The sequence below is a fragment of the Bos taurus genome, chromosome 1, assembly GCF_002263795.3.
Source record: "Bos taurus isolate L1 Dominette 01449 registration number 42190680 breed Hereford chromosome 1, ARS-UCD2.0, whole genome shotgun sequence".
In the NCBI taxonomy this organism is placed as follows: Eukaryota; Metazoa; Chordata; class Mammalia; order Artiodactyla; family Bovidae; genus Bos; species Bos taurus.
This window is the reverse complement of record NC_037328.1, coordinates 71,986,215-72,010,009: the sequence shown is the minus strand read 5'-3', so window position 1 is coordinate 72,010,009 and position 23,795 is coordinate 71,986,215. Positions and strand designations below refer to the sequence as shown.

Below are 23,795 nucleotides of genomic sequence, written 5' to 3'. Positions count from 1 at the left end.
TCTGCCCCCATGCCTCATGCCACAGTGTAGCTCCCAGGGGTCACAGCTATGCCCTGACGTGCTGGGCTTTCTCACACCTATGAGAAAATCTTTACTGTTTTCTGTCTGGTGTATCCTTCCTTATCTCAGTTTGTCCAAATTCTACCTATGAGTAAGTAGAATCACCTTTATTGTATGCCTACCGACAATGTTTGGCCTGGATCCAAGCATGAGGATCAAACAAATCCAGCCTTGGGATTATGTCAATTTCATGAAAAGTCCTCCCTTCCTAAACAGAAAAGGCAGGATACTGTTCTAGATAAAAAAGGAACTGAAGAGACAGATGAACTAAATGTAAGTTATGATCCCTTATTAAGGTGGAAAAACTACAAAAGTATAGGGGCATTATTGGGCTAATTGAAGGAATTTGGAGTATAGATTAATTAAATCATATTGTTATCAATGTTTAATTTCTTAAATGTATCAGTAGTGTCATGACTGTGTGAGAGAATTGCCTTGTTCTTTTGAGATACATGGTGAAATGTTTGGGAATGATGTGTTATAATGTCTACAACATATTTTAAAATGACTCAGTGAAGTATATATGTGTGTGTGTACATACAGTGAGAGGAAGGAAATATGACCAACTGCTAACAATTGGTGTATCTAGATTATGACTATATGAGTGTTCACTATACTCTCCCTTCATCTTTCTTTATGTGTTTAAACTTTTTTCCAAATATAATTTGAAGGAAAAAATATCCCATCTCTCTTATAATCTGAAACCCAAGGCAGTCACTTCCTCCATGGAGCCTGTTTTTTGGCCCAAATCTTAGGGAACAGCTCCCATTTCCATCCTCCCAGAGCCTCCTGGTTTTGCCTGTTACATCATCTGACCCAAGCCACCCTGAAGAAGAGTAAGCTACAGATGTGTCGGTCCACCTCCCTGGGCTATGAGACCCTGGAGGGCAGTGACCGCAGAGACCCCCAGGGATGGAGAGGGTGAAAAAAGTAAGCTTTGTCATGTTCCTCCCTGCCTGGGGACCACCCCTCCTACCTCTGCTTCAGGGCCCTGAGTAAGGGCCCTTCTTGGTTCTGTTGAGTCCTGCCCTCCAGACAGAAAGAGAGACAATCCCAGTGTAGAAGGATCTATTTCAATGCAGTATCAGGGTCCAATCAGGGAAGCAGTGCACTCTGAGTGGGTGTATTAGTGAGGGTTTTCCTGAGAAACAAACCAGGCTGTGTGTGGATGGCAAGAGAGAGAGAAACAAAAAGGGATTGATTTTGAGAAGCTGGCTCACACATTTATAGAGACTTGGCAAGTCCAAAATCTAGGTTAATCTGGCAAGGTAGAGACCTGGGGAAGAGTTGCAGTTCAAGCCCAGAGGTGGTCTGTCCAGAGTTCCTTCTCCTTATGAATATGTCTGTCTTTTTCTACTAAGGCCTTCATTTGTTTGGATGGGGCCCACCCACATTGCGGAGGGTAATTTGCTTTACTCAAAGTCCACCAATTTAAATGCTAACCTCATTCAAAAACAATTTCACAGAGACATTCGGGATAATGTTTGACCAAATATATGGGCTCTGTGGTCTAGCCAGATTGACACATAAAATTAACCATCTCAGTTCACTCTTTGTCAACCTGGCACCCATACATGTCTCCTTAGACCATACTAATTCTCCAAATAAAAACAATAACAAGGTCATAATTCAACCTTCATGATACAACTATGCTGTATACAACTAAAAATGCACTAACTGTTTCCCCAAAACCGTATGCGAAGTCCTTGGGTGATAGTCACTCTTATTGATGTCCCATAACTTAATGATGTGAGGTTAACAATAGTATAATATATAATACAGAATCAAAACCAAAGTCAAAGTCAAACATCTTATGTTCCACCAGTGGTCCACAACCTTTTGGGCACCAGGGACCGAAAGGTTTCATGGAAGACAAGTTTTTCACGGATGGGGGTTGGGGGGATGGTTTCAGGATGATTCAAGTGCATTACATATATTGTGCACTTTATTTCTACTATTAATACATCAGCTCCACCTCAGATCATCAGGCATTAGATCCCAAATGTTAGGGATCCCTGTGTTACATGATAAGGGGATAGGAGAGAAAAGAAAGATAACACACACATATTCATAACAAAATGAAGAAAGACTCATAGCCCTTGTTCTGTAACTGGTCACATGGTTGTAGCTGGTATTTTTAATTATCTTTTCCACTGAGCATTCCATATTCCCTTTGCCCTCAGCAGATCTTTACCTGGTGAAGTGAAAAAGTGAAAGTGTTAGTCATTCAGTTGTGTCTGACTCTTTGTGACCCCATGGACTGTGACCTAACAGGCTCCTCAGTCCATGGAACTCTCCAGGCAAGAGTACTGGAGTGGGAAGCCATTTCCTTCTCCATGGGATCTTCCCAACTCAGGGATGGAACCCAGGTCTCCTGCGTTGTGGGGTGACCCAAACTTTCATTTATGAAGAGTCTAGACCATTAGTAGTGCTGTCTGAATTCAACAGCTGTAATTTTCCATTGACTTTACCACCTGACCTGCCTCTTGAGAAATCTGTATGCAGGTCAGGAAGCAACAGTTAGAACTGGACATGGAACCACAGACTGGTTCCAAATAGGAAAAGGAGTACGTCAAGGCTCTATATTGTCACCCTGTTTATTTAACTTATATGCAGAGTACATCATGAGAAACGCTGGACTGGAAGAAACACAAGCTGGAATCAAGATTGCTGGGAGAAATATCAATAACCTCAGATATGCAGATGACACCACCCTTATGGCAGAAAGTGAAGAGGAACTAAAAAACCTCTTGATGAAAGTGAAAGTGGAGAGTGAAAAAGTTGGCTTAAAGCTCAACATTCAGAAAATGAAGACCATGGCATCTGGTCCCATCACTTCATGGGAAATAGATAGGGAAACAGTGAAAACAGTGTCAGACTTTATTTTTCTGGGCTCCAAAATCACTGTAGATGGTGACTGCAGCCATGAAATTAAAAGACGCTTACTCCTTGGAAGGAAAGTTATGACCAACCTAGATAGCATATTCAAAAGCAAAGACATTACTTTGCCAACAAAGGTTCATCTAGTCAAGACTATGGTTTTTCCTGTGGTCATGTATGGATGTGAGAGTTGGACTGTGAAGAAGGCTGAGCGCCGAAGAATTGATGCTTTTGACCTGTGGTGTTGGAGAAGACTCTTGAGAGTCCCTTGGACTGCAAGGAGATCCAACCAGTCCATCCTGAAGGAGATCAGCCCTGGGATTTCTTTGGAAGGAATGATGCTAAAGCTGAAACTCCAGTACTTTGGCCACCTCATGTGAATAGTTGACTCATTGGAAAAGACTCTGATGCTGGGAAGGATTGGGGGCAGGAGGAGAAGGGGATGACAGAGGATGAGATGGCTGGATGGCATCACTGACTCGATGGACATGAGTCTCAGTGAACTCCGGGAGTTGGTGTTGGACAGGGAGGCCTGGCGTGCTGCGATTCATGGGGTCGCAAAGAGTCGGACACGACTGAACGACTGATCTGATCTGATCTGAATACTAAGAGACGCCATGGCGGGATCCTCTATATTGCAAACGTACTCTTCTTCACCTGATTGTGATGTCTAAGAGGTAAGTTTTGGTCTCACCTTCTTGCAGCTGGCCCTGTCCAAAGCCATCTTACAATCTTTCTCAGGTCCTGATTCTGGGCCATGCTCAGGGAACTTTCTGGATGTTTCTCATTCTGTTCAGACCAGTTCCTGTGCTCATTCATGCCCACACACCGCTGGTGGGGAGAGCTCACTATGCAGTCAGCTGCAGCTGCCCTTTGGCATCTTTTTTTCTTATTCATCCCTAGGCAGCAGCATCCACCCATGACCCTCCATTTGTCAGAGGGCCAAACTTACAGACATTTTAAGCTTAAAGCAAACAGTTATAAAGATGAAGTTTGGTTTATTCAATGACAAACACAAACCATATCTCAAATCTGAATATTGTACTTTAGCATTAGTTGGCTTTGCTTATCATACGAGTGTGAGAATTCCCCTTCCTAGTTAAAGACAAGCATTGGAATAATATACCTGGAAGAGGTTTCCAGGGAGTGTTTATTAGACCCTATCAACTGAGAATTAAGAGAATTCCAGGTATATTTAGCTTGTAACTTGCCTGGAGAGGATCCTGCTTGCCGATATGGTTGAGGGAGACTTGCTCCAGTCCGCCAAGGTGAGCAAATGCTGTGTGAAAACTAGCAGCAGAAGGAAAACCCAAGTCTTGGGAGGAGCCTGGTGTGAGGGGAGGGGAGGTTGGGGAGGAACAAATAAGCCTTTGGAAAGAGGTGCTGGCAACCCCAAAATGGAAGGCCTCAACTTGGTAATTTAATTTCCCTTTTGAAATGGTAGGCTCTGGCCCAGAAGCAATAAACAGAAAATATAAATAATACACATTCATTGGGGGGGGATGAAAAGATATTAATAAAATAAGCATATGGTTTTATATTGTGGTTTTAAAAATAATTTGTTATAACATATTAACTATTCTTTAAAAAATAGAATTTGAAGTTCAGAAAATTAAATCAGATTTAAGGGTTGAGAATTTTGTCCCATATTTTTGTCTTTCAAAGTTGATATGATCAGTTAGGACCTATAATTTCTTTTCCTAGTTGAGGGCATCAGATCTTGCCATCTGTATTGTACTTACTGAAAGAAATCTCAGTAGAACAAAGCAATTCCAGTTTCTGTTAAGATTACTCACAAAACAATGCCCAACTGGTTACAAAAACTTCTGTACTCCAAATAGCTTTATAAACTTGGATTCTTATCCTTTTTTCAAAGCAAGAAACTTAGAAGAGTTGGTGGTGTGCTAAGAGTCCTTTGAGTAGGACAGACTTGTGTGGGCTCTGTCTCTGACACTTTCTAGCTATGTTGCTGTGGGCAATTATTTGACCTCTTTGGGCCTCAACTTTCTTGGATGGAAAATGGGAATAATCTTGGGTCACTTTTAGGACTGCTGCAGAGATTAAGTGAAATAATGCACACAAAGCACTTGGTATAGTGTTTGGTATCCAGTGATCAGTCATCAGCTGCTAAGTCGTGTTACTGAAGACAAGGACCCCATTACTGTGTTTTTACCATGTTCCCAGCACAAAGCAGGATGCCTGGGATCTAAGGGCTCAGTTGAACTAAGCTGCATGAAGGAAGGAGTTTCAAGCAGTGCTGTAGCTTGGGGTGGACAGGCAGAGGTAGAAACACAGTCATTTTTTATTTCCTCGTACTTTTCCCTCTTCAAAGATCCCAATTACCTCAAAATAACTTTGGCTAAATTTCCAAACTGTTCCCCTCTCTGCAATACACACACAAAAAGAAAAAAAAATCTCGCAAACCTGCGGCTTAAACAATCATTTTAATTACATACATTAATTAAATTTTATTTATTTAATGTCAAGAGACAGAAAGGGAGTGAGGATGTGGATGCCTGATACACCTTTTTTTCCCCATAAGGTCTAAGTCCTTGTTTTACTTACTTGTTCATTCATTGCAGGGAGAAGGTTGGGCCTCCAGTTCTCATCCATGGGTAGAATTCAGTGTTATAGTCACGTTAGGATCAGGGCTCTCTTGCACACTAGATTCTGAGCACCACAGCTTTGTTTAGAATAGTACCTTGGGTTTTTTCTTTCCTTCACTGTCAATTATAGAAAAAGCTACTCAACACTTCTAAAATTCTGCAGATTAAGGACATGATTTCTAGCCAAAAAGAACTTTTTAAAAAAATGAAAACTCAGTTGCATCAAACAAATGGGAGGCCTCCAGGGTCTGGGAGAGTAAACGGTGTTGTGCTGATTCTCTATTGCCCAGGAGAACTCAGCACAGAGCACTGTCCTCATGATTTCCTGGAGGGCTCCCAGGTGGCCAGCTAAGGGCAGGGTTTAACCTGCACCATCTGGTGTTGGGGGCTCCTTGTGGCTCTGACGGTAAAGAATCCCTGTGCAATGCCAGAGACCTGGGTTCCATCCCTGGGTCAGGAAGATCCCCTGGAAGAGGGAATGGCTACCCACTCCAGTATTCTTACCTGGAAAATCTCACAGACAGAGGAGCCTGGTAGGCTACAGTCCATAAGGTCGCAAAGAGTCAGACATGAATAAGCAACAAACACACACACAAACATGTTTGTTTTGGGACACTTAATACTGAAGGAAGAGAAGAGCAGGGGCATTCAGAGATGCGGCAGGGCCAGGTCTATCAGAGGAGGGCTGGGACTTGGGAGGATGAATGACTAGCCTGAGCTGGGATTTAAGAAACTCCTAATTGTGAACATGGAAGCAATTGGGACCTAATAGAGGGACAGAAGCAAACACTGGGGCTCTCTGGGAAGGGAACCATTAAGCCAATGGTTAATCCAAAAGAAGCATCTCAGCTCACCTTTCAGGGTCATTCTCAGCAGACCTTTCCTGAGTTTGCTAATGAGGAATCCATTAGGAGGGGGGTCTTTTGAGGAGGCTTCATCCTGAGAGTCAGGATGCTACCCTTCTATAGACCCTGTCCTGAAGCCTCACCAGAACACTCAACTACACTTACAAGCCCCTCTTTCAGAAGAGTTACAGGACCTCTAAGGATTCATTTAGCTTACAAACATGTCTCATTTCCCTTCTTGAGGGCTGGGACTAAGGGCTGTTTCCTCGCAAACCTAGTTTGGAAATTTGCAACAGCAGTCTCTTGATATTGAAATGAGATGAAGTGTGCTGCGTGCCAAAGACCCTGGCCTGAGACCTTATATCTGACCAGAGGAACTGCTCTCACAGTGGGCGTGGGGCAAAAAGTAGACATAATCTTGGCAACATGCTGCTGGGAATGACCTGGGCCCCACCCTGTCTCTGCTTCCATGTTCAACTCCAGAGCTGAAAGTTTCTTCAGTTTGCAGGTCAGCAGTCAGGACCTCCCTTGGAAGGAGGGAAAAGCTGTAAGGTGGGGCTGAGAAAGGCTTTGTTCAACCCTAACCTAGACCCCGCCCTTCAGCTGGTCTGTCTTTTGGGAGTCTGAAACTTCCTGCCTGCCTCCAAGAGCTTATTAGTAAAGCCTCTGCCTACAAGCGGGAGACCGGGGTTCAATCCCTGGGTCGGGAAGATCTCCTGGAAAAGGAAATGGCAACCCACTCCAGTATTCTTGCCTGGAAAGTCCCATGGACAGAGAAGCCTGGTGGGCTACAGTTCATGGGGTCGCAAAGAGTCGGACACAGCTGAGCTACTTCACTCACTCACTCAGCGGGGAGGGCAACTGGGGAATAAAAAGAACAAAAGCTCAAACAGAACAAATGGATTCTTCATCAGCAGACTTGGGGAAGATCTGCTGAGAATACCCGGAAAGTTGGGCTGAAATGCCTCTTTTTTTGGCTGCCTGGGTCTTTTATGTGTTTTATAAAATGTTATTCAAGTAGAGTTGATTTACAATGTTGTGTTAGTTTCTACTGTACAGCAAAGTGATTCAGCTGTACATATATACATTCTTTTTAAAAATATTTATTTCTTTGGCTGCATTGGATCTTAGTTGCAACACATGGGATCTTTGTTGCATCATGTGGGATCTTTTGTTGCTGTGCGTGGACTCTTTAGTTGTGGCACGTGGGCTCAATAGCTGTGGCACATGGGCTTAGCTGCTCGGTGGCATGTGGGATCTTACCTCCCTGACCAGGGATTGAACCAAGGTCCCGTGCATTGCCAGGTGGATTCTTAACCACCACTGGACCACCAGGGAAGTGGTTACATTCTTTTTCATTCTTTTCCATTACAGTTTATCACAGGATATTGAATTTAGTTCCCTGTTGAGATGCCTCTTTTGCACTAACCATTGGCTTGATCTGGGATCCACCCCTACTCCCCCGCCCCCACAAAAACAGATTCTGAACAAGAATTTGTATCAGGTAGTTTATTTGGGGGAATGAATCCCAAGGAACAGGACTGGAGGACTGGTAAGAGTCAAACAGTCAAGGCAGGAAAGAAAAAGGCAATCCAAGGGTGGATTACTGAGCTGATTAAGTTGGATACTACCACGGGCAGCCAGGGTTCTGTCATCTTAGGTGCTGTACAAAATGTACCTTGTAACTGCCCATGGAAGAGTGGAACATTTCTCCACCAGCTTCTGTTCGTTTTGGTTAGAGGTTGTCCAAGGACGTGTTCATTCCTTTGTACTTCCAGGTTTATGTCAGAATGGGCTGTGGCTTCTTGCAGGGGTCCAGACTGCAGTGACAGAGAAGCCCTGAGATATCAAGTACAGCTGAAGCAAGGTCCTCTCAGGTTACATCTGTATGTAGCAGGCTGCCACAGCAAAGCTGGAATAAAAAGATGGGCTGGGAAGGTGTGAGGTCAGCCACAAACGGAGTCAGACAGACATAGACACGTCAATTGTCCTGCCTTCCATAAATAGAACTTTATTTCCATAAATTCTCAGTCCAAAGGTAGGAAGGAAGTATGTTTTTCCTGGGTGGAAATATTAACTCTTTAGTCAACTGCTTTTGAAGCAATGCATAACCCTCAAAGTATAATCTGGTGACCCAACATAGCTATCTATGTTATGGCAGTGGCATGCTGTACCAGTGACTATTCTAAAAAACACCACTGAAGCAAGCTTGAGTCTGTCTATGAAATGGGTACAGAAAAACAAGAGTAACTACCTTCACGTTTCTCCGGGTCCTCGAAGCTCTACCTGCCAGGAGCTGGAGATAAAGCAAGAAGACAGACTCAGCCCTCAAGAAGCTCACATAACCTGGAGCTGAGAGGTTTCTTTAAAGCCCCACAGGGCCCTCACTTCCTTCCTGTTTTCATCTGCCTGGTCCCTTTCCAATCAGTTCTCCGTAATTTGACCTAAACATAGGTCTGCCACTAATTTGCCAAGACAGCTTCCTTCTCCTCAGTTGGTTTCTCATCCAGGAAACTTGGCAGGGAAGCTTGACTTGTGGAGATCAGCCTCCAGTATTCCTTTGTTGAAACTCTGGGAAGCTGTGCTATTCTTAAATCTTTTTTTTTATTTTTGTAACCCATTGGAATAACAAAATTTTAAATTAACTTCATCTGATCAAAAGACAAACTTTAAAACCAACCAACCAACCCACCTACCTCAATGAGCTCGAGACAGTAAATAGGCATACGTCCTGGAAGGCGCCTCAATCTTACCAGCTTTCCTCACTTCCTGGGGCGGCATCTTCGCCTTCCTACCCATACATATCCGCTGGGTGGTCTTTCCCCGCTCGCTCCAGAACCAGGATGGCGGTGGAGGAGATCTGAGGGTGATTTAGGGCTAAAGGACGGTCAGCAAGGGGTTAATCCCGGGCTAGGCGCCTAAAGAATAGAGTTACCCTCCGCGGGATGGGGGCTGTGCCTGGCGCCCCAGGACAAAGAAGGCGGCGCGGTGCGGAGCGCTCCCCGCCCTGGCAACGCCCGCCGTCGGGCTCCGCCCCGCGCAGCCCTACGGCTGAGCCACTGTCTGTAGGAGCACCCAGGCAGCTGAGGGTGGAGGCAGCAGGAGTGAGAGCGGGTAAGGGTCTTCGAGAAGGAAACGGCGGTAGCGCCCCCACTCGGTGGTACGGGACACGAGCGCGGGTGCCTGCGAAGCGCCAGGTTATCGCGAACGCACCAGCTGAGCCCTCTGTAACTGGAGCCCCCGCGCCAGTTTGTTTTGGGGTAAGAGGAGGGGTCCGCACCTCTGCAGTTCAGGGGTGATGAGCGGGCGCCCTTAAACCGGCATGATGATTGGCTTGGTTTGGATTTGCTCTGCCCTTAAGCCGGGTCGCGGGGATGCGGGTGGAGAAGGGGCACCACATCCTGTAGGCTGGGCCCTGCGAATAAGGCCGGGGTAAAGGTGTAAAAAGATGTATCGATCCCGTCCAGACCTGCCTCAACCCCAGGTAATCCTCATCCTCCGCCCTCCCGGCCTGAAGGTTATTATTCGGAATAATGTGCTCGGTCGGAGGAGACCCAGGTTGAACATGTGGCGCTGAGTCTCCCAAGTGAAACCCTCAGCACTTATTCTTCTTTGCCGCCGCATTTAACAGAAGGCGAGCGCAGCCACAAGGGAAGAAACCGGTCCAAGGTCACATGGTAGTCGGAGACCGAGCCAGGACCGAAGCCAGTAGGACTGCTTTCTGGCCCGAGCCCCCGCATCTCTCCCGGCCTGCCCCGCATCCTCGTCCGCCTTCCACGTCCTCCACCAGGCTCTGTTCTCGGGGACTTGCTGGGTGGTGGGAGTGCTTCCTCCCTTTCTGCGGCACCCTCGGGAAGGATGCTGGACAGCAGTCGGGCCGCCGGTCCAGCTTCCTCGAGCACGAGCTGAGCCGGCTGTTGCTGGAGGACCGCACAGGCCGCAGGACCGAGGGAGGAGGAGGACCGAGCAAGGTGGAGGCGCCGCGGGAGCCGGCGGGAGATGCTGGGGTGGTGGTGGTGGGCCCGGGCGGGGCAAGGCCCGGAGCCTCAGAAGCCCGCTGGCGCCGGCAGAGCACAGCTGGGTCTGGGCGGTGCCGTCTCAGCCAGTGGGAGCGCGGCTTGGGCCGAGCCCCCTCGGCTGCTCGCCTCTGGTAGGCGGGAAGGTGCGGCAGCCCTGCGATTGGCCGAGCTGCCCCGGACGCGCGGCCAGAACGCGCGCAGCGAGTTGGCGCCTGCGCGTCTCTGGCGTCCCACGCTCTCCCAGCGCGCTGGGGCTTGTCTGAGACAGGGCTCAGGGCGGTCTGTGCGCCTCGGGGCCGCGCCCGGCTGGGGGAGGGTATTCTGCCGCGCGCCACGTTAAGCGCCGTTGATCTCTGCGTGTTTTTTTCCAACCCGTCTGCCAAAGTGTGCCCCAAGTCAGCTGATGTAAAGTCACCTTCTAACCCTGCGAGAGGCTGCAGAGGCAAACATTTAGTTACGGTGGGCTTCCGACTGCCAGGATCCTTTATGACGCATCAAGTATCTTCCTTTCTACCAGAGCATTGGAGCCCCGCCCTGTACAGGGCAGATACCTGTGGCGGGCGAGGAAGCTGACCTTTGAAATGTGTGTAGCTCTAGTATTCTCTCAATACACATTTAAAGAGCGGCTGCTTCCTGTCAGACACCAGAGTAGTCATTTTGGAGGAACCTGAGACCAATCAAACAACACGTAGGTCCTATTTGTGGGGCAGTCACAGTCCAGGTTGAGACTGGTGATCAGATGGGGGCTGTGAATGGTTATAAACAAGATACCTTTAATGCTACCCAGCCTAGGTTAAGTGCAATTTCCGAGACGCATAAGACTGAACTGCAAATATGGATGAGATTGATTTTTGATTTAGGGGATCAGGAAAGGTTTCTTGAAGGAGATTATTTGAATCAGGGCTTGCCGGATGAAGGAGACCTCAGATTAGGTATAGGATGAGCAAGGCAGGAAAATTGGAAAGTACAGGCATATTGAGAGATGATGTAGCAAATGGTATGAGTAGATGAGAAAAGCATAGTTGGAGATAGAATTTGGAGGGGCCTAGTGAGGACCAGGGGGTCGGGCTTGTACATTCTGGTTTGAAATGTAAGCACTTCTGAATAGGATGCTCCTTAAACTATCATTGTACTGATGCCTTTTTTTTTTAACATCTGCACGAAAAAATCTTGGAAATATCTTTGATTCTTTCTTCTTTCATACCCTACATTTAATTTGTCAGTAAATTACAGTGGACTTTCCCTTCAAAACACAGCCAGACTTTGACCTCGTCTAATTGGCTCTGTGGTTTCCACCAGCATGGTTTCCTCCATGGCAGCCCTTTATATATATATATCTCCAGGGAGTACCTCTTCACATTTTGCTGGAATTGTGCAGTACACAAACTGCATGGCTGTACATTATGGTCCTGGATTATTGCCATAGCTTCTAAATGGTCTCCTTGCTTCTGCCCTTGTCCATCCTCAGTCTATTCTTAACCCAGTGAGAGTTATCATATTAAAATATAAGCCCAACATGGTATCCTCTGCTGCAAACTCTCTTAAAGCATTCAAATATTATGTGCCTACTGTGTACTGGTTTGACTTGAATTTGGTAGGCAAGCCCTGTTCTCCTAGGGATGGAATGGCTGCTTAATCTGGTGGTTGTAATTATAGCCATTTTGACAGCTCTGGTAGCACTTTCTTTTGGGGAAAGACAGATGTTTCCTTGACAGATGTGAAGAGGGAGAGGCTCATGTTCCTGTTATGATTACGAGGTCTGCAGTGTGCCATTCTCAGAATATCAGGCAAGCCTAAGAATTGATGATAGTGTCTGCAGAAAGAACCTGCTTTCAGTGTGTTTTCACCAATATTGTTTTGGCTGCAACTGATTTTAAGCATGCTTAACACAGAGTAAGGACATCACGTGCCTTACAGAGCTGAAGACGAGGGCAGCCCGGTCTCAGGAGCAGATCTACCCCCAGGAGGCTCTGTTAGTTTTTTTTCTCTCTTCACTTCCATCTCTGTTTCTATCTACATGTGTGCCTGACTTTTCTCTCTTTGCAGATTGGCTTTCTCCATCTCTCACTTTCTGGCTTCAGGCTCAATGTCACATAGCTGCCTATCTGCCTTCTCCAGCTCCAGCAGTCAGGTCACATGTCTGTGCCCCACGAGGCTGATTTGCTTGCTTTCACAGTGCCAGGAAACAGAATAATGGGTTCATCTGGGGTCGGGTGTCTCTCCCTGATATAGTCTTCCATGGCCAGAGAATAGGGGCGGGGGTGGTCCTCACTGCACAACTACAGCATCAGAGGCCAAACTCTGTATACAATAGGCAAGTCTGGAAGGACAGGGATCAGGTGAGCAAGATGGACACCCAAAATTTGGCCACTGTAGAGCGTGTGATGTATTCTCTGAGAAGAATTGGCCGTCACCTAAGTCTGATCAGGTGACTGGAATCTGCTGGACTAATCCAAGTGTCTGTTAGGTTTGCCTTTGCTGAACTGAGCTTTAAACCTTGGCTTTTATTGAAGGTCCCTGCTAAAGGCAGTTGTATAAAAGTCACTTCTGCATTTATGATAAAATAATAGGGAGAACATCATCTATAATATCGTTTAGTGTTCCTTCAGGCTTTTGTTTCTGAATAGTTATCTCTCTAAGGAATAATAGACATCTTTTTAAAATAAGGGCTTTAAAACTTCTCGTTTCCTTTTTGCTTGACGTCAAGGAAACCCCCATCAATTGTATAGTTAACATGCATAGCTGAGCTGAGCTGAAATTTTCAGGCAAGATTATACTAAAAGTGATCAGAAGGAAAACAGCCAAAGGATAATAGACACCTGTCTGGTGAGATCTCAAACTCTGATTCCCACAGTGGCCAGGCAGTTAACAGAGGTGATATGGGTAGGCTTAAAATAGTACAAACTTTTTGTATTGAGTTCAAGTATAACATAGCTGGCTTGTTACATTGCCTTTTAAAACATGAGGCTGGCCAAACAAAATAGCCAAATAGAGTATGTTAGAAACTGGCTGCCGGTTGTCAGACCTTGGAGTCTCACATCACTTACTGACTTTGAGCGCCTCAGTGTGGAGTCCTTGCATAGGATGCTTCTTTGCTTAAACCCAGCTTGCCCTCTGCAGTGAAACAGGACCTCCCCCTCCCACTTGTTAGTACCAGGGCCCATGAACTCTGGGTTCTCTTTTCTGCCTAAGTATTGCTTCCTGCATTCCTGTTTGTTGCTGACGCCCTGCCTTTTCTGAGGATGTCAGTACCGGGAATGTTTGCCACTTGCTGGAGACGCCTTGACCCTGAGCACAGGAGGGCAACCAGCTGTGTCCTCTGCAAGATCTTCCTGTCAGAATGTAGCAAGTGAGCCCAGCATCAAGACAAGGATGCAGGCAGGTGTTTTTTGTTTTTTTGAGACAGTATACTTTGCATGGGTTACACATGGGTTTTCATTGACAGTGGAAAGGAGGTACCCTTGAGAGTAGACCTAAGTGTTCTCAGAAAAGTTTCCCCAGATTCCAGAATACTTGAGCATTTTGATTTTACAGCTGTATTTTATTTTATAAATTTGGTCCCCCTGGAGCAGCTAACGAATTCAAAGCTAAAGAGATGGTCTCCACCCCCCAAAGGGGCTCTGCCTGTGCCCTTGAAGCACCTGCTTCCTACAACCATTTTGTTTCCAAACCAAAAGGCAAGTGAGTGGCATCTCGAGTTTGAGAAGCTAGTATTTACAGAGGCTAAAGCCCAGCATAAGACACTAAGATGACAAACCACCCTGAAGAGTGTGCAGCAGTTTCATTGCCTGTAGCATTGTATTTGGAGTGAAAATAGCAACATATTTAAGAAATGTAAAAGTACAGAAGAAAAAAGATCTAAAATTCTGGTATTTTGTATATAAGACGACAGTGTGAATAGTGCATTATTAAAGGGGCTGAGTTTTTATGCACTTTAAGCTATTTTGATGCCAGCACTTTTAGATGTGGCTGACTTGAAGGAAAATAAAGTTGAAAAGCAGCCCTTTATTTGGAGATGACATTGAGGCATTCTCTGCCACAGGCATTGAGCAGAAGGGATGGAAAGGGCTTGAATTATAAACAACTGGATTTAAAATTACCCAGTGGCGGTGACCTCAGACTCCAGTCCTGGCGGGAGGAGGTGGAGATGTGTGTGCTCAGCCAGCTGCTCAGTACTTGGGCGGGGTGGGAGTAGGGACACCGCCTTAAAGAATCTGAGCCCAGCATGGGCCTGTGCCTTCCATGAAGGGCTAGTCTGTGGGTGTATGGGAGGTGGGCTTCAAGCCCACAGCTCAGCCCCACTCAGCAGAGACTCGCCGAGTGCCTCCTCCGTGTCAGGTTTCTTCCAGGCACGGGGAGTTCAGTGGTGACCAAGATGGACCAGGTGCCTGGCCTCACTGAGCTTATGAGCTGGAAGGGAGAGATCAAGTAACGAAACAAGAGAATGTTGGATTGAAGAGTGATCTTACGGAGAGCAATCCCTGCGTGCTGCATGGGGGGTTGGGGCAGCCTCTCCGAAGTCAGAAGGGTGAGAAGGACCTAGTCATCCAGTGTGAGGAAAGGCAAAGTCCAGGGCTTCGAGGCGAGAAAGAGCTTGGCGTGTGTTCAGGTCAGCGTGGCGGCAGCACAGCGAGTGAGGGGAGGGCAATATCGAATAGGAAGGGAGGCAGAGGCAGACTCCAGAAGGCGCGGGAAGGAGGGGGAGGTTTCTAGGCCAGGGAGTCACACAACCTGACTGGTGTTAGAAAGATCTTTCTGGCTGCAATGCTGAGACTGCTGTGTGGCAAATAAGGGCAGGAGTGGAAGCAAGAGCCTACTGCACAGTCTGGAAGGATCACACAAGACAAAAAGCCCTATATATTGCTCTCCCAAGGATTAAACAGATGGAACACCTCCACCTGCCTCCTACAGTGAACACTGTGGGGGTTGGCCAGTCAATGAACTTATTTCAGACCTAGAACCAGGTGGCTGGTTATCAGATTAGGGTGGCAGCAAGATGGCAGGGGAGGAGCTGCATCTCAGGCAGAGCCTTGTTACTGATAAGGGCAGTCTAACCCAACACAGGCAGGTGTGCCAAGAGACTAGGACAGTTCACCAGGAAAGGGCAACAGCTCCCCTGAATGTGACTGCCTGGCCTCAACTCCCTCCCCACCTCCCTTTCCTTCCCTTAGGCCAGGAGGGGTCACTAGAGGGGAATCAACCAGAACAGGAGGGCACCTAGTGCACACGCTGATCAACAACTCATAATGCACAACTAGTCACTGTGCTGAGTAGACTAAAGGTGACACTAGTGATACATGGTCTTGTTGCAACGAGGCTGACTTAACCTGAAAAGGGAGTGGTCGGGTGGTGGGAGAGACTGTGCGTGTGTGTGTTAATTTAGATTAACTAGAGCATGTCTCATTTTGTAGCTCTAGTCTCCATGCTGTGATGAGTTTTGGGGAGAGAGGTGGAGAGCTAAATCAAATGATATGTGGCCCTGGGCTGGAGAAACTGCCTGTAGGGTCACGTGGACAAATTTAGGTGGCTGTTTTGCTGGATATGGGGAACACAGACTAGAGAATGGGACTCATGGAGTTGGGGTCACTGAGGGCTCAGGTCCCCAAGTGCCCCACTAGTTGCTGCACAGTCTGTTTTGAGGATCGCTGATCTGGCCCAAATGGGTGATGATTCATCCAGGGTTGCCCCATGAGTTTGTACATAGCCAGAGCCAGAACCCAGGTTTTTAGGTGTTTCAGCTATCTGACTCTTTCTATCAGATGAGGCTGTAGCTTGCGAGGAGGGTGGCAGGCAGGGACTGTCTGGTGCCATAACTGGACCTGGGTAGAACAGAGCCCAATTTGACTTTTACAACCTGGAAGGAACATGGCCACTCCTGCCCAAAGCCCAGAAGGCAACAGGCAATGAGGGTGCTTTTTGTGTTTCAGAACCCACCAGGAGGAGCCTGACCATTCTGCCTTTTGTGGCCACAATGCTAACAGCCCGCCTCTCCAGACCCCTGTCACAGCTTCCAAGGAAAACCCTGAATTTCTCTGATAGAGAAAATGGGACAAGGTAAGACAGTGAAGGGTGGAGGTAGCCTTGACGGTTACACTTTCTGGGTAAAGCAGAGCTCTTCATGCATAATAAGGTCTGACTCTCAAAGGTGTCTGTCAGTACCCACCGTCTACCAGCAAAGGACACGCAATGGTGTCCTTGGAAGACGGAGACCTTCCCACAAGGTCTATGCCCACAAGGCATAGAAGAATATTTTTCATCAGATTTTTTTTTTTGAAATAACTCTACATTTGTAAAAAATTGCAAAAATAGTACAAAAATATTCCGTATCCCCTTTACCTAACTTTTACCTAACTTCCCCAAATGTTAATGTCTTACAAAACATAGTACATTCATAAAAAACCAGGAAATTACCACTGATATCATACTATTAACTACAGACTTAATTCAGATTTCATCAAATAGCTCACAAATACAGCTTTTCCTAGTCTAGGATACAAACCAGGGTCCCCATTCCATTTAGTTGTTATGTCCCCTTACTCTCCTCCTGTTGAAAGGTTGCTGCTGCAAGACGTGTGTTATGCCTCGATTCGTGACCTCCAGATGAGAGGATTTTGATCCAGGGTCAGAGATGAGGCTTGACTACTTGGAGCTTTTTGTGTAGCAAAGTTTTATTAAAGTATAACAGAGATAGGGAAAGCTTCTGACAGACATCAGAAGGGAACAAAGAGAGTGCCCCCTTGCTAGTTTTTAGCAAGGTGTTTTACGTCTGTTAGAAAGCTAGTATCAGGGAAGAGAGACTCTTCCACGCTGAGGGAGTTGCACCAGGCCCCTCCCACAACATGCAGTTGTGAGATAGGATCGAACAAGGTGTATCATCCCCCGGCCTTGAATCAATTGACATGAATATTGGTTTGTTGAGCCATTATCAGCCCAAGGTTTGAGAAAAGAAAAAAAAGGTTAGTCTTGGGCAGAACCGGTTTCGACAACAGAGAAGGGAAAAAAAGGCTGCCACTTGCAGTTCTGGCCTTCCTACCTGTTACCCACTCACTGTCCGGGTCAGTTCCTCAGTCTCTGTCGCGCATGACCTTGATACCCTGGAAGAAAATGTCTCTCAGTGTGGGTTGTGTGCTGTCCTTATGTTAGGATTCACCTAGAGACCAGCCCTTTTTAAAATCTCACTCGTGAAACCAGTTAACTAAAATGTCGCAAAACTTCACTGAATTGTGTGATTTAGAGAAAGCATTGAGTTGGCCAGAAAAAAAAAATTATTGCAAACTGACTTGTTGCCAGATTTTCTCTAACCCACTTCCCCATATTCAAATCTATCCACTCAAAGTTGAGGTTGTATTACACCAGGTATCATGTATATATATTACACCTGGGTGCATTATACCAGGTGCTACTGCTTGTACCCAGCTGTCCGGGGCAAATTTGGGTTTTTCTGTAACAGCTTACGACAAACTCGAACAAACTTTTTTGCCAACTCAATACAAATTAAACAAGCAACTCTTCTTTGAGAGCTTCTGGAAATTTCCTTTTCCAAGAGTATTCCATGTGCTCTACTACCTCAGTTTCTTCTTTTGCAGCCAGAGCAAGGGAGAAATAATGCCTTTTTCTTTCTCTTATATTTGAGAGGAGTAAAATCAAGTGGCAAGTTAAATTCAGAGTCCCCGCAACTAGAAAATGGATGGTTATTTTCCATGCCAACGTGTGCTCTCTGGCGAAGTAGAAATTTGCCATCGACAGCTGGATGTGAGCAGTAGCACCTGCTGTAATACACCCATATATGTGATATATATGACACACATGGTGTAATGCAACCCCCAGCTGTGAGTGGATAGGTATGAATATGGGGAAGTGGGTTAGAGAAAATCTGGGAACAAGTCAGTTTGAAATAATTTTTTTTCTTGCTGTGACTTTTTGTAACTTTCCAAAATATCAAATAGTGCAAAGGGATGGCAGGGGACAAGCACAGTTCTGCCAGGGACACTTTGTCCTTTTTGTACAGCAAATCCTGGGATTATGGAAATATAGTGATTATTTAGATAAGGTCATTTAATTAATTTTGGGTGTAGTGACCTTACCATTCTACTCACGTGTGACCAGTGTCCTCACCAGAGGCTGTGTCAGAGAAAGCCAAGTAGGGGCCTGGACTTACATTCTACCCTGCTAACCCCACCACCCCCCCACCCCAGTAATAAGGCACCCTCCCTGCCTGAGGTGGAGGTGGGGGAGTGTCAGAGGACATCTAGAGGAGAAAGAGAATCAGGACTTCCTCCACCTCTCAGCAGTAACCTGTACACCCCCACATACAATGGGGAGCAGCAATGAGACACTGTATCTCCTCACAGTCAGGAAGGGTTGGTGGAGACCCAGTGGGGAGCCAGAACTCCCATCCATATCCAGTGGTAACTCTTTCCAATTTATTTTATGAAGCTAGTATTACCTTGATTCCAAAACCAGACAAAGACCATAAAAAACAGAGAACTACAGACCAATACCCCTCATGAATATAGATGCAAAATTCTTAAAATATTAGCCAATATAATTAAGCAGTATATTAGACAGAGAAGGCAATGGCACCCCACTCCAGTACTCTTGCCTGGTAAATCCCATGGATGGAGGAGCCTGGTAGGCTGCATTCCATGGGGTCGTTACGAGTCAGACATGACTGAGCGACTTCCCTTTCACTTTTCACTTTCATGCATTGGAGAAGGAAATGGCAACCCACTCCAGTGTTCTTGCCTGGAGAATCCCAGGGACGGGGGAGCCTGGTGGGCTGCCGTCTCTGGGGTCGCACAGAGTCGGACATGGCCGAAGTGACTTAACAGCAGTGGCAGCAGCAGCAGTATATTAGAAGAATTATAAACCATGAAAAAGTGGATTTGTTTCAGGGATGCAAAGAATGGTTCACACTGAAAAATCAATTAATGTAATCCACCAAATTGAAAGTCAAAGAACAACCATATGAATCTATCAATGCAGAAAAAACAAAATTTAATACTCATTTGTGATTAAGAACTCTAAGAAAAATTGGCATAGAAGGAAACTTCCTGAACTTGATAAAGAGCATCTATAAAAACCCTTGCAGCTAGCATTGTATTAATATTTTCTGGTGAAAGATTGAATACTTTCCCTCTAAGATGGGCAGCAAGGTAACCAATTCACCATAGTGCAGTAAGGAAGTACAGTGAAGCAAGAAAAGTAAATAAAAGTCATACAGATTGTAAAAGAAGAAATAAAACTGTCCCTAATTTGCAGATTATATGATTGACTACATAGAAAATCCCGAGGAATCCACAAAGCACTCCCAGAACTAATAAGTGAGCTCAGCAGGACACAGAATATGTGATAACACACACACATCAGTCTTTTTCTATATTCTAGCAATGAGCTTGTGGATATAGGAATCTAAAACAATTTGCTCAAAAGAATGAGTTACTTAGATATAAATGTAACAAATTATACACAATTTGTACATTGAAAACTACATAATGCTGATGAAAGAAATCAAATATCTAAATAAATGGAGACCCACACTATGTTTAGAAATTGAAAGGCTCAAAAGAGTAACGACATTGATTTCCCCCAAACTGATACACAAGTTTGGCATAATTTCTATAAAAATTTCAGTCAGATTTTTATAGATAAAGACAAGATTATTCTAAAACTTATATGAAAAGGCAAAGGAAATAGAATAGTAAAAACCATTTTGAAAAAGAAAAATAAGGTGGGAATGCATGGTTCAGTGAAACAGAGAATCCAGAAATAGAGCCACACGGGTTTGCTCAACTAGAATTTGACAAAGATCAGTTCAAAGAAGTTGCACAATCAGTTCAATGGAGGAAGGATAACATTTTCAAAAAATGAGACTGGAGCATGGATATTCGCAGACAGAGGCTTACCAACTTTGACTTAAGTTTCACATTTTATACAAAAGTTAACTCACAGTGGATCATGGGTTTAAATTATAAAACAAAACTATAAAATTTTTAGGAAAAAAATAGGAGAAAATCTTTAGTTTGGGGCATAGGCACAGAGTTCTGAAACTTGACACCAACCGTTTGGCCTTAAAAGGAAAAATTAAATAATCAGAGTCATCACAATGAAACACCATTTCTCTACATAAGATCCTGTTAAGAGGATGAAAAGACAAGTTATGAGCTAGGAGAAAATATTTGCATATTACGCATGCAACAAAGGACTAGCATCTGGAACATATAATGAACTCTCAAAACTCAACAGTAAGAGAACGATCCAGTAAGAATATGCACAAAAGACATAAAGAGACATTTTATCGAAAGGGATATACTGATGGCAGATAAGCACGTGAAGAGATGTTCAACATCATTAGCCCTTAGAGAAATACAAATTAAGACCACAGTGGATATCTTTACACAGTTACCAGCATGGTTAAAATAAAAAATAGTGATACTGCGAAATGCTGGTGAGGATATAGAGAAACTGGATCACTCATACATTACTGCTGGGAATGTGGAATGCTATAGCCATACTGGAAAACAGTTTGAAGTCTGTTAAAAAACTAAACATGCAACTACTGTATGACCCAGCAATTGCTCTCCTTGGCATTTACCCAAGAGAAAAACAAATTCACACAAAAGCCTATACAGGAATGTTCCTAGAAGCTTTATTTGTAATAGTCCTAAAAACTGGAAGCAACCCGGATGACCTTGGTCCATGGAATACAATTTAGCAATAAAAAGGAACAAATTATTGAAACATGACAATCCAATGAATCTCTAGAGAATTATATTGGGTGAAAATAACCAACCCCAGGAATGTTAATGCTGCGTGATTCCATTCTTGAAATGACAGAATTATAGAGGTGGAGAACAGATGAACAGATTAGTAGTTAGAGGATGTTGGAATGTGTGGCTATAAAAGAATAATGCAAGGGATCCTTGTGATGGAACTGTTCTGTATTTTCACTGCATATGTCAATGTCCTGGCTATGATACCGTACTAGAGTTGTGCAAAATGCTACCAGGAGGGGTAATTGGGTAAAGGGTACAGGACATCTCTCTGTATTATTTCTTAACTTTATGTGAATCTAAAATTATTTCAAAATAAAAAACTATCAGGAAGCCACATAAAATCTAAGGATTAAGACACTGAATTTGTACACGGCTTTATTAACAAAGGTCTGTTGCTGGAAGGCTCTGCCTACACAGTGGCAAAAATGGCCACTATGACTGCTAGCCCACTTTCTCCCAGACTAATAACCCTGGAGGAAACAGGCCCTCCTCAGTGGTATCAGCAGGTAGTCCTCAGGGGTTTGGGGTGGGAATAGTGGAGTGCTCACTGATGCCTGAGGGTCTGCTGAGTTGCTTCTGCTCTAGAACAAGGGCTTCCCTCATAGCTCAGTTGGTAAAGAATCCGCCTGTGCAGGAGACCCCAGTTCGATTCCTGGGTCAGGAAGATGCCCTGGAGAAGACCCACTCCAGTGTTCTTCAGCTTCCCTGGTCGCTCAGTTGGTAAAGAATCCACCTGCAATGTGGGAGACCTGGGTTTGATCCCTCAGTTGGGAGGATTCCCCTGGAGAAGGGAAAGGCTACCCATTCCAGTATTCTGGCCCAGAGAATTCCATGGACTATACAGTCCATGGGGTCGCAAAAAGTCGGACACAACTGAGTGACTTTCACTTTCAGAACAAGGTCTGGTGTGACCGCAGCCTCTGGTCATGGCTTGCTTTCCTCTTTCAGAGGCTCGCTGCTGCTTTACTCTGCGCCCTTTGTTCCTGTTGGCCGTCGGACTTACGCTGCTTCAGTGGACCCGGTAAGTGGCAACCTGGCTACCTGGGAACCAGCCAGGTGGTCAGAGGCCTCCTTCTGGGCTCCCAGGCTCTAAGCCACCCTCAGAGCAAGGGCTTCCCTGCTTCCAGGGCACTCAGAGCCATCTGTCACTTGCTGAACAACCCCCAACCCCATCAAATGAAGTTAGGGGTTAAGACTTTAGATTCTAAAATCTCTCAGGCCCAGTTTCAGTTCTGGCTTTATCACTAATGATGTTGGGTATTTTAAAATGTCTGTGTCCTCACTTGAAACACGATGTAATAATCACATTTAGGGTATGGAGATATTGTGAGATTTAAAGTAATGCATGCACAGTGCCTTGCATGATAAGTACTCAATACTTGATGAGGAAGATGTCAGTAATGCTGGTGATGCTGATGATAGTGAATGCAGATGAGGAAACTGAGGTCCAGAAGGGAGGTGACTTTCTCAAGCAATGACACTAGTTGATAGCGGAGTCTGGGTTAGAACCTGTCTCTTGATTCTGAGTCCAAGCATTTCTACTACACCATGGTGCTTCTCCAAACAGAAAAAACAGGTGGGGAGGACCAGGCCTGGCCCACTCAAGAAGCCCTAATTAATTGTTGCTGCCCAGAGGAGGCCTGGTCATTCAGCCCCCACGATCCTGGATTCCTAACGTGGAGTCTGACCTTTTGAAACAGGTTGGCAGCAAAGCTGTCCTGATCACGGGCTGTGACTCGGGATTTGGGTTCTCCTTGGCCAAGCATCTGCATTCAGAAGGCTTCCTTGTGTTTGCTGGCTGTTTGATGAAGGTAAGAGTTGAGTCATTTTCATCATCATTGTTATTTTTTGTAGGGTTTTAAAATTGTAGTCAAATACACATAGCACAAAATTTACCATCTTAACCATTTTTAAATGTATAGTTCAGTGGTAATAAATATATTCACATTATCGTGCAATCATCACCTCCATCATCCTCATAACACTTTTCATCTTGTGAAACTGAAAGTCTATACCTAATATAAACATTAACTGTCATTTTTCCCTCCCCTCCAGGCCCTGGTAATCACTATTACGGTTTCAGTCTTTATGAATTTGACTACTCTAAGTACCTCATATAAGTGGACTCGTGCAATATTTGCCTTTTTGTGACTGGCTTATGTCACTTGGCATAATGTCCTCAAAGTTCATCCATACTGTAGCATATTACAGAATTTCCTTTTTAAGGCTGGGTAATATTCCATTGTATGTATATATATTTTGCTTATCTGTCCATCTGTTGATGGACACTTGGGTTTCTTCCAACATTTTGGCTATTGTAAATAATGCTGCTATGAACATGGGGGTACAGATATCTCAAGATCCTGCTTTCAATTCTTTGGGGGTATATACCCACAAGTAGAATTACTAGATCATATGAAAAGCAAAATGGCTGTCTGAGGAGGCCTTACAAATAGCTGTGAAAAGAAGAGAAGTGAAAAGCAAAGGAGAAAAGGAAAGATATAAACATCTAAATTCAGAGTTCCAAAGAATAGCAAGGAGAGATAAGAAAGCCTTCCTCAGCGATCAATGCAAAGAAATAGAGGAAAACAACAGAATGGGAAATGACTA

At 45.1% G+C, this 23,795-nt stretch overlaps 2 protein-coding genes across 5 annotated transcripts in view; one reads left to right on the top strand and one right to left on the bottom strand.

Annotated features, from left to right (window-relative positions):
* Positions 1-7,885: 7,885 nt before the first annotated feature.
* On the bottom strand, positions 7,886-11,802 carry LOC132346095 (uncharacterized). Its single transcript, XM_059889789.1, has 4 exons — positions 11,761-11,802; positions 9,145-10,892; positions 8,646-8,687; positions 7,886-8,303 (listed from the first exon to the last, which is right to left on the bottom strand). The coding sequence occupies exons 1-2, from the start codon at positions 11,800-11,802 to the stop codon at positions 10,062-10,064; spliced, it is 873 nt and encodes a 290-aa protein (XP_059745772.1). The 3' UTR covers positions 7,886-8,303; positions 8,646-8,687; positions 9,145-10,061.
* BDH1 (3-hydroxybutyrate dehydrogenase 1) overlaps positions 9,450-23,795 on the top strand; it is a 36,070-nt gene continuing 21,724 nt past the window's right edge. Inside the window, exons 1-4 of one of the 4 annotated variants that reach the window (XM_005201504.5) lie at positions 9,450-9,505; positions 16,338-16,464; positions 22,134-22,206; positions 22,886-22,996. In XM_005201504.5, coding sequence (XP_005201561.4) covers positions 16,382-16,464; positions 22,134-22,206; positions 22,886-22,996 — 267 coding nt within the window. In that variant the 5' untranslated portion in view covers positions 9,450-9,505; positions 16,338-16,381. 4 annotated transcript variants of the gene reach the window in all.